This window comes from Bombina bombina, chromosome 3 (genome assembly GCF_027579735.1).
Source record: "Bombina bombina isolate aBomBom1 chromosome 3, aBomBom1.pri, whole genome shotgun sequence".
Lineage (NCBI taxonomy): Eukaryota > Metazoa > Chordata > Amphibia > Anura > Bombinatoridae > Bombina > Bombina bombina.
The window spans coordinates 253,564,110-253,575,918 of NC_069501.1; the positions used below are offsets into that span (position 1 = coordinate 253,564,110).

General features: G+C 36.1%; 1 protein-coding gene across 1 annotated transcript in view; it reads right to left on the minus strand.

Annotated features, from left to right (window-relative positions):
- The window catches only part of COL26A1 (collagen type XXVI alpha 1 chain), a 743,138-nt gene extending 735,536 nt beyond the window's left edge, over window positions 1-7,602 (minus strand). The window contains exon 1 of the mRNA XM_053706263.1: window positions 7,322-7,602. Coding sequence (XP_053562238.1) covers window positions 7,322-7,470 — 149 coding nt within the window. The 5' untranslated portion in view covers window positions 7,471-7,602. The remainder of the gene's footprint in view (window positions 1-7,321) is intronic.
- Window positions 7,603-11,809: the final 4,207 nt, after the last annotated feature.

The window sequence follows — 11,809 nt, forward strand, 5'->3', positions numbered from 1 at the left end:
AAAAAACACCTGTGCTAAATAGTTTCTAAATTTTGTCCTGAGTTTAGAAATACCCAATGTTTACATCTTCTTTGCTTTTTTTTGTAAGTTATAGGGCCATAAATACAAGTAGCACTTTGCTATTTCCAAACCATTATTTTTCAAAATTAGCGCTAGTTACATTAGAACACTAATATCTTTCAGGAATCTCTGAATATCCATTGACATGTATATATTTTTTTTTAGTAGACATCCCAAAGTATTGATCTAGGCCCATTTTGGTATATTTCATGGCACCATTTCACCGCCAAATGCGATTAAATACAAAAAATCGTTCACTTTTTTACAAATTTTTTCACAAACTTTTGGTTTCTCACTGAAATTATTTACAAACAGCTTGTGCAATTATGGCTTAAATGGTTGTAAATTCTTCTCTGGGATCCCCTTTGTTCAGAAATAGCAGACATATATGGCTTTGGCGTTGCTTTTTAGTAATTAGAAGGCTGCTAAATGCCACTGCGCACTACACGTGTATTATGCCCAGCAGTGAAGGGGTTAATTATGGAGCATGTAGGGAGCTTCTAGGGTTAATTTTAGCTTTAGTGTAGTGTAGTAGACAACCCCAAGTATTGATCTAGGCCCATTTTGGTATATTTCAATACCGATCAATGCGATCAAATTAAAAAAAACGTTACATTTTTCACAATTTTAGGTTTCTCACTGAAATCATTTACAAACAGCTTGTGCAATTATGGCACAAATGGTTGTAAATGCTTCTCTGGGATCCCCTTTGTTCAGAAATAGCAGACATATATGGCTTTGGCGTTGCTTTTTGGTAATTAGAAGGCCGCCAAATGCCGCTGCATTTCACACGTGTATTATGGCTAGCAGTGAAGGGGTTAATTATGTAGCTTGTAGGGAGCTTGCAGGGTTAATTTTAGCTTTAGTGTAGAGCTCAGCCTCCCACCTGAAACATGAGACCCCCTGATCCCTCCCAAACAGCTCTCTTCCCTCCCCCACCCCCCAATTGTCCCCGCCATCTTAAGTACTGGCAGAAACTCTGCCAGTACTAAAATAAAAGCTATATTTGGGCTTTTTTTGTGTTTTTTTTAGCATATTTACATATGCTGCTGTGTAGGATCCCCCCTTAGCCCCCAGCCTTACTGATCCCCCACCAAAGAGCTCTCTAACCCTCCCCCTCTGCCTTAATGGGCGCCATCTTGGGTACTGGCAGCTGTCTGCCAGTACCCAGTTTAGTGAAAAAATGTGCCTTTTTAAAAAAAAAAAAAACCTTTTCTGTAGTGTAGCTGCCCCCCCCCCCCAAGATCAACCCCCCACCCCTTCCACATCTCTTAGCTGTTTATTTACAGCTTTCAAAAACTTATTTTGTTGTACTTTTGAAAGTTTATTTTTCTGTAGTGTAGCGGTTCCCTCCCACTCCCGCCCCGTGCACGCGCCCGCCCGCCGCCCCCCGTGCACGCGAGCGCTCCCGTGCGCGCTCCCGCCCCTCCCGCCCCCCTCCACTCCACTGGGCACATCGATGGCCGCCCACCCGCCTCCCAGACTTGCTCCCATCCACCAACGATACCGGCCACCGATGTCCGGTGCAGAGAGGGCCACAGAGTGGCTCTCTCTGCATCGGATGGCCAAGGGGGGTTATTGCAGGATGCCTCCATATCGAGGCATCACTGCAATAACCGGAAAGCAGCTGGAAGCGAGCAGGATCGCTTCCAGCTGCTTTCCAGACCAAGGACGTACGCCACACGTCCTCGGTCATTAACTGTATTTTTTTTGAGGACGTGTGGCGTACGTCCTTGGTCCTTAAGGGGTTAAACAGCTGTACATTAGAAATAACCCCATTCCAATCCATTAGAAGCTCTATACAAACACATGGAAACTCTGTGATTTTTTTTGGCTTCTTTATATAAAACAGAGCCACAAACTAGGTAATATGGTATTAATTGGGCTTTTGTAGGTGTTGCAGACTTTCTCAGAAACAAAATATAGGATGAAAAGTGCTAATTGATAATGACTGCATGATGTTTTAATAGCATTTTGTTTCACTAAACTATTGATATTTTTTAAAATGCTATTGCAAATGAATACTGTGATGTGTGTATTTAGGTTGCATGTGTATCATAGTTTAAAATTGTGGATTTCTCAACAAGGAAATGCTTATATTTATTAGCATGTCATCTGTGCACACATAAAACCCTAAGCAGCAGCAGCAGAGGCATGTTTCTTAAAACAAGGAATAAAAAAAAAAAAAAAAGCATGAGAAGAGACTTGAAAAGTGTTTTTTCTAATGGACTGGAATAAAGTGTTTTCTAATGGTTTGGAATGTTATTTCAATTGTCTCAGTTTGTAGTAATGGCAAAATTAACACAACATGAAGCCACTAGAAAGTTAACAATGGGCCAGATTACGAGTGGAGCGCAAACGTTTGTGAGCAAGCGATATTGGGTTTTTGCAATCGTTTGCGCACAGGTTAAAATTGCTCTGGTATTATGAGTTAAAAGTAAACACAAACGCTTGAGTGTAATCGTGATATATGCTAGAATGATTTCCGTGAGTTCAGAGCTCTGGTTAACTGTTTCACAAAACATAAAAGTGGCACAAAACACATAAAAATACATTACAAAGTACAGTTACACCCATAATAACACCATCTAATAAAAAATATTTTTAAAAAAATATTGCACACAAAAGTTATAAAGGCTCAAAGATATGTGGTCTCAGATGTTAGAAAAAAAAGGCAGGCAAATGGCTTTAACATTGAGATACATACATATACATCTCCAAAGATGGATATGTATGTATTTATATATATATATATATATATATATATATGTACATATGTATTCATGTATTTAGATGTTTATATATGTATTTACAGACATATATATACACATATAAACACATAAATACATATGAACACATATATAGACATCTATATAAGTGCATTGGAGCCCTTTGCAGTTAAGTAGATGAAAACATGAAAAAACATATTTATGCAATATTCATATTTAATAAAGTGTTATACAGTGTTTGTACAGTAAATATTTGACATTCCAGTGTTCTGCACATAGCAGAATATGTTTTAAGTATTTATATATAGATATTCCTATAAATATCTGTTTGTATCTATACCTATATATAATCATGTATGTATATATATATATATATATATATATATATATATATATAAGCAAAAGTTCAAAAGGTATATGCACTCTCATCACCGTCCTGCAACTGCCAGGGTGCTCTTAAGGAGTATATATACAAAAGAGTAAAGTGAAGCACTCACTGGACTTCGAATATCTGTGTTAAAATTTTTTTATTTTTGATGTTTCGGGACCTCAAACGTCCCTTTTTCTGACAACCCAAAAGTGCAAATGAACAAACTTATAAAGGCCTGTAGGCCCCTCCCACACTACGGTCACCAATCCCTAGAGACCGTGTGCAAAGAACAGGGGGCTATACCATATAGATAGCCCAGGTGTGAATCCATTACAATATTAATAAACAGATCATATAAATCAAACTGACCTATGTGTTAATGCAATAAAACAAAATATTGATCAAAAACAACAATGTGTATCTATCTAAATCATGATACGTAATCCCACTCTCATCACGCTCCCCCATCTTGAGTAGTCTAGGTAACCACCGTAAACAAACAGAGCAGCCTAACCGGAAGTCATTGTCATCCCTATGGTAACCACATTCAACACTCCGGGCATGTATCACTAATAGAGGCAACAATGGCTATCTTCACACAGCCGAGGTAGACTCCCCTATTAGATCTCTCAGATAGACGCTGCCTCAACAGCCGCCCGGTCTCAAGAGCAACTATTCCGCCGTGATACAAGGAACACTCTCACACAGACTGCTCAGAAGCACCTCCCCTAAGGTCTGATAGGTACATCAAATACACACCTCCATTCCTATAGGCTAGGAAAATAGTAGCCACCACGCGGCAGCCACTCAAAACAACAAACCTCCCAAAAGTGTCAATATAGCACCGATCTTTAATAGGGAAACATTACCCAGCTCTTTACTCTACACAATAAAAATAAAACTATACCACCATAAAGGAATCTAATCACTGCCGATGGACCAAACATACATCGATATAGTGGTTTTCGTCCATCAGCTCCTCCACCAATAACATTCTGCAGATCTGTAAGCTAGGTACGGATGTGAAATATGTACCCAGCTTTACATAAACAAAATCAACCACTCTATTATAATCACTCACAGCAATCTACATCAAGCATAATAAGCCCCAAAATAAAAATATTATTTGGGGGCTTATTATGCTAGCTGTAGATATCTGTGGGTGATTATAATAGAGTGGTTGATTTTGTTTATGCAAATCTGGGTACATATTTCCCATCCATACCTAGCTTACAGAGTTGCAGAATGTTATTGGTGGAGGAGCTGATGGACGATGACCACTATATTGATGTATGTTTGGTCCATCGGCAGTGATTAGATTCCTTTATGGTGGGCTATTTTTATTTTTATTGTGTAGAGTAAAGAGCTGGGTAATGTTTCCATATTAAAGATCGGTGCTATATTGACACTTTCGGGAGGTTTGTTGTTTTGAGTGGCTGTCGCGTGTTGGCTACTATTTTCCTAGCCTATAGGAATGGAGGTGTGTATTTGATGTACCTATCAGACCTTAGGGGAGGTGCTTCTGAGCAGTCTGTGTGAGAGTGTTCCTTGTATCACGGTGGAATAGCTGCTCTTGAGACCGGGCGGCTGTAGAGGCAGCGTCTATCTGAGAGATCTAATAGGGGAGTCTACCTAGGCTGTGTGAAGATAGCCATTGTTGCCTCTATTAGTGATACACGCCCGGAGTGTTGAATGTGGTTACCATAGGGATGACAATGACTTCCGGTTGGGCTGCTCTGTTTGTTTACGGTGGTTACCTAGACTACTGAAGATGTAGGTGTGGTTGATATTTAGCCAATAGTTAGATCTGGAACGTGGATTGTTCCATTTTTTGTCAGCCCTCGGGGACCTACTGATTGGGGGAGCATGATGAGAGTGGGATCACGTATCATGATTTAGATAGAGATATACATTGTTGTTTTTGATCAATATTTTGTTTTATTGCATTAACACATAGGTCAGTTTGTTTTATATGATCTGTTTATTAATATTGTAATGGATTCACAACTGGGCTATATATATGGTATAGCCCCCTGTTCTTTGCACACGGTCTCCAGGGATTGGTGACCGCAGTGGGGGAGGGGCCTATAGGCTTTTATAAGTTTGTTCATTTGCACATTTGGGTTGTCAGAAGAAGGGACGTTTGAGGTCCCGAAACGTCACACACAAAAAAAAATTAACACAGATATTCGAAGTCCAGTGAGTGCTTCACTTTACTCTTTTGTTTATATATATATATATATATATATATATATATATATATATATATATATATATATATATATATGTATAGATTGTACCAATACCATCAGATATATGTAGAAATATGTATTTATGAATAAATAGAACATAATATGCTATGTGCAGAACATTGGAATGTGAAATATTCATATTTTCATGTTGGGTTAGCGTACATGTAAATATGCGATTGGGTTTACCTGCGAGTTTGGTGTTAGGTTTTTTCTACTTTTTTGCCATTTACTTCTATGGGTGAATAGGTTATCGTGCAAACGTGATATTGTAAGTTCGGCTTTTTGCGTGTGTTGGGTTAGCGCAAGCACAATACGTTTTTGCTTTCAACTCGTAATACCAGTGCAACCCGACGTGCACAAAAAGTTTACTTCTAGCACAACTAGAGCTCTAGTGAAAGCTCTAAACCACTCATTATCTTGCCCAATATATCTGGGTTTTCTAATTATCAGGAATTACCTTGTGCTTGAAAATTAGACCCTACAACAATACAAAACTCTATGATAACATTCAGCGGAAGGCCCACACCATGGAAACAATCTATGGGTACCACTGATGCTCTTTGTGAAGACACTTTATTTAAGAATGCAATAGTTCAGTAACAATATAGTTAAACACAGAAGGATGCATGGTTGAATTTTACTTTATCTTTGTGTTTATATACCAATTTGATGTGAAGTTACAATAAATCAAATAAATATAAAATATTTTCCAAGTATGGCAACAAAGTAAAATAGTTCCCACACTGATCATTCTATTTTAATTCATACTTTTATTTTTTACAGTTCATTTTGCTGCTTTCTTGTTTTTCTGTACTATTCACAACTTAAATATAATAATTGCATCATAATTAGTTTCTAGTAAAGTTTGTGACATAGTTTACCCATATGTCATATTAAATGGTAAAAAACTAAATCTAGTCCTAACACAATACCAGCGAAATATAAGATGGAAATTAAAAAATGACCCAACTGACCCCTTAAAATGACATTAAACTATAATAATGTTTTAACAGAAACAAACAAGCAAAATGCACATTGTTACTGAATCTTTTTGAAGAATATGCTATGTTCACCGTATGTTTTTTTTTTTTTTTTTTTAAATGAGGACACTTTAGACAAAGGCTGCCCTCTGCAGGGCGTTCTAAAAAGTTTGTTTTACTGACTAATTATTTTAGTAGGAAAACCATTAGCTCGGCACTATTGTCTTCTAATAATTATCATCAAAATAAGCCATTTTTAAATTACTGAAGTTCAAACAATTTCAATTCCATGAAATGAAATTGTTTTGCCTCACTATAAATGAAAGATTTTAAAATGCTTTGGACTAGTTTATTTTTCAGTTCACAGTGTACTGCTAGGCGTGCAGATGAGTGATCGGTTAATGCTGTGATACATGATGCCTGTTTAGCTTTGCATGTAGAATGTGTCATTACATTTCATTCCCACAGTTTCTGAATCACACTAAAACCATTATGAAAAGCAGATTACTGTAAAACACTAGTGATCTATTAATCTAAACGTTAAGAGAAATTGCACTGTAAAAGAAAACATATGAGTCTAGCTTGTAAAATGAACATATTTTTAAAAAAATGTGTGCATAAATAATACACCAGTCAAATGATAAACAAGTGTTGTATGTTATATTTTTTCAGTATGTTAGTTTTTATTATTACTAGTGAATGTTAATAACAAGTAAATAAGATCATTATAAATACACATTTTGTAGCAGAGTTTGTGAATAGAATAGGTTAAACAGCATTAAATAATATATGTATATATATATATATATATATATATATATATATATATCATTCATACTGGCATTTTTTTAAGCAATCTGACCCATATGTCCACTGCAGTTATGAAGAATTATAAATGAATGAACTTGGGGTACAAAATGTTGTACTCACCTGCGGTTTGAGTAGCTGCTGCTGGCAGATGCGGAGTTCTGATCTGGGTAGTTGTGCTGCACACTTGATGCTGGGAATTGATACATGTACCCTGTCCCATAGGTAAATCCAAGGTAACTGAAGGGCCAGAACAAGAGAAGGAATTTCATCTTGACAAATGGGGAGCTAAACCAAATGCATAAGCAAATTAATTCTGGAATGCAAAAATCCTGTTACAAACTAGAGGTTCTTAAATACAAGACCCCAAATGCACTAGAGAGTTGATCTGAGCACACATTAACAAGCTGCTCAAGCAATTCTGCAATAAAGCCTTTTAAATTTGGTGAGGTTTGTTTTAGTTGTAGGAAAGGGGCTGTACCATATTTAAAGCACAGTACATGCCCAGCACCACCTAGTGGGCATTCTAGTTCATTCAATAACACAATTACTTTAAAAAAATCAATTGAATAAAATATAATTGATACAAGAGATCTATGTATATAACTATTTAATTTAACAAAAACATCTCAGTAGAATATTGGACACTGCCAACTTTTTCTAATTATTAAATGTTACCATTTATCATTGCTATTGTACCCCCTTCTCTGTTGTGATTGTGATTATAAACTGCTGTGTTAGAGAGAGTTTGTGTTTGTGCAACTTATATTTTAATACTGCATATATCTACAATAATATTGTAGTTACTGATACAATTGAAAGAAATTATTGTTTTTAATTGGAAATTTAAAATATGTCTTTTTCATAAATGATTACCCACTTTAAAACAAATATAGATGATGTCATATATTTCGATATATAATAAATTGTCAAATAATATCACAACTAAACTATTTAATCAGTTAATTAAAGGGATACTGCACTGTAAATGATGTGTTTCCTTTAATGTGTCCCCAATTACCCATTTTCCTGCACAATTGTACTAAATTTACGCTAATTTACTGTTATTTTGTCATATGAAATATCTGCTTTTGCCTGTTGAAACTGGCACTGATAATATTAATACTGTTATATTCTCTAAAAGAAAATCTATAAACAAAACATAGCAGTACCCCCGTGAGGTGGGACAGATAGATACCAAAATCTTAATTTTCAATTGCTTTCTTTAAATATTGAGATAAGGAAGCCTTTGCATATGGACAAAAATAAGATAAAGATGTCTGCACATTCTGCAAGGTCAGCTCATTTAAATTGGTTGTGGTTTCAATGAGCAAAAATAGCCTTTTTACATACAAAAATAAACCTAAAGGAACAATTTCCTATACAGTTGATAAACAGTGCCTGGTATAACAAGGCATTGAGAGCAAGGGGATACCAATTTGAGAGTACACTGTCCCTTTAAGTAATTTCTAGGATTTCAATAGAAAATAAACTAGTATTGATTAGGCCTCTTTTCTTGCTAACAACAATGCATAACTTTTTTTTCATATCTTGCCTCTCTATGACTAGAGCAGACTAAATTTGAACAAATGATGCAACCCTCCAACTCAGGGGTCAAGTCCTGCAAAAAAACAAATGTGTGGGAACTCACCAAGACTTCCACCAGCTTCCTATGGCAACATGTTTAGATATACTTCAATGTGTTGTGTGTTTGATAACATTTTAGAGTTTTAGAATTTGTTAATCTAGGCCTCCCTAACAGGCCAGATTTTAAGGATATCTGAACTTGAGCAGAGGTCAAATAATCAGCTGATTAGTAAGCATGGTTGTTGTTAGCCTGCTCTCATTCTAGGTAATCCTGAAAATTTGGCCTGTTGGGAAGTTCTGAGGACAGGTTTGAAAACCAGTGATCTAGGCAAATGTAAGTCAAATTAGTAATTAACTTATTGTATAGAAGAATAACATTTTCCATACTAGGCTGATATTTGTAAACTACATTCAACACTTTATTTAGTAAGTATAAAGAAATACAAACAAACTGGACACTTCCCAAGGTTGGTCATATTCAATATGGAAAGTAGTTGTTTTCATGCTTAGAAACAAATTACCTGTGTTAAACAGTTTTTCTTTTATGAGTCATATAGAGCAGCGGTCGCCAACCAGTGGTCCATGGACCACTGGTGGTCCACGAGAAGATGTTGGTGGTCCTTGACACCATCAAACAGAAATTAATCTCCTCAGATGGTGTCACCCCTGTCGTGCCGCAACTCCCTACAGTGCCTGACTGGACATCAGTGAAAACCGACGGAGGAGTTAAATTGCAATCTCCCTACGTACGTTGCGTATTACTGCACAACTTGCGTAGCTAGATTGTATTTTTAACTCCTCCCGCCTGGCGTGCTGCTCAGAGGAAGATGCTTCCATTCTAAAGTCAGCAGAGGTTGGTATAGTCTTGGCTTGAAATAGTGGAATTAAAGTATATGAAAAAAAAAATCTTATAAAAAAACTTTTCTCATATTTCATTTATTTTCTTCCCTTTACCTGTCTCTTTGTAGTAGTTTTCCTAATTCCTTCAGATGGACATCACTGTTTGTCTTCCTCCCCTCCATCTTTGTTTTTCAAATTAAATATTAATTATTTTTCATTCTAATAATTTTTCCCGCGCACGAAGCAATTCCACCTGAATTCCAGTAATTTCCATCCAGCAGATCAGCCATATCCCACCAGTATTATAGTAATTGCCAGTAACATCAGTTGTGGTTAGCTCACATCCATATTGAGAGCTTTTTTTTTATATAAACTCAATTTATGACTCTAATGTCTGTCTACGATTATAAGTAGTTTTGAATAATTCCTAACTGGGGAGGTAACGTGGAAGTCTTGTGGTCCTTTTAAACATAATTCATTTTTCCCCTCACTTTCTGCCTCTCTGTTTCCAGCTCAAAAGTTGTCACTCACCCTCCATCTGTCATTTGGAAGTATTCTCTCAGTTCTGTCATTCAGTTAATTCCAAAAAATAATTCCTAAAAATGTGTAAATATATACATAATTACTATGGTCATACTAGTTATGTACAGTATGTGTGTGTGTGTGTATATATATATATATATATATATATATATACATTATACAGGTTTGTACCTTCTTTAATTGTCCCTGAGGTCCGAAAGGTTGGCGACCCCTGATATAGAGCATACATGTTTAAACATCTTTCTAATTTACTTCTATTACCAATTTTGCTTTATTCTTTTGTTATCCTTTATTGAAGCAGCAGCAATGTACTACTGGGAGCTAGCTTAACACATGGGTAAACTAATGAAAAGAGGCATTTATGTGCAGCCACCAATCAGCAGCTAACTCCCAGCTCCTCATGCTGCCTAGGTATGCTTTTCAACAAATGATACCAAGAAAACAAAGCAAATTAGATACTAGAAGTAACTTGGAAAGTTGTTTCAAATGGTATGCTCTATTTGAATCATGAAAGAAAAATGTTGGGATTCATGTTTCTTTAACTAAATGCAGTTGCTTTATGTGTCTATAAACTACCAAATCCATCCACTCTTTCTACCAAATACAATTTAAAGGAACATTAAACCCACATTGTTTCTTTCATGATTCAGGTAGAGAATACAATTTTAAGCAACATTCCAATTTACTTCTATTATCTAACTTGCTTCATTCTTTAGAAATCTTTTGTTGAAGAAATACCAATGCACATGGGTGAGCCAATCACACGAGACATCTATGTGCAACCACCAATCAGCAGCTTCTGAGCCTATCTAGATATGCTTGTCAGCAAAGGATATCAATAGAATGAAGCAAATCAAATAAAAGAAGTCAATTAGAAAGTTGTTAAAAATTGCTTGCTCTTTCGAAATCATGAAATAAAAAATGTGGGTTCCATGTCCCTTTAAGAAAATACAGGGGGAGTTATTTAGTTCTCACTTCAGTTTTAAGAAGTGTGAGGCCAATGTATTAGAAAAACGCTGTTCTTTTTTAAATAAGGGCAGTTATGAGGGTAAATGATTGTCTGCTTAGATTATTTCAAATGGAAATGACATAGGTGACTAAATACAATGCTGGGGACAATCGCTGGGCGAATAAGATTAGATCAATAATTTAGTACTAAAAAAAATGTCATTTCTGCTATAATCTTTGCTCAAATAGCAGAGAACTCTGATTGTGTAGATAGAAATGTATAGATACTGCTGTTACTTGCAATATACCCCATTGTTAGAAGCAAGGTCTGTTGGCTGTTTTTTGTGCCCTTTGCAATTTTTGTATCAAGGCAAGAAACTTGCATCAGTTTCCTTCCTTACTCCAATGCAGCTTTTTAAAGTTTAAAGGAACAGTCTACTTGAAAAAATGTTATTGTTTAAAAATATAGATCATTCCTTTATTACCCATTTCCCAGTTTTGCATAACCAACAGAGTTATATTAATGTACGTTTTACCTCTGTGATTAACTTGTATCTAAGCCTCTGCAGACTGCCCCCTTATTTCAGTCCTTTAGACAGACTTGCATTAGCCAATCAGTGCTGACTCCTAGGTAACTCCATGGGAGTGAGCACAATGTTACCTATATGGCTGACATGAACTAGCGCTGTCTAA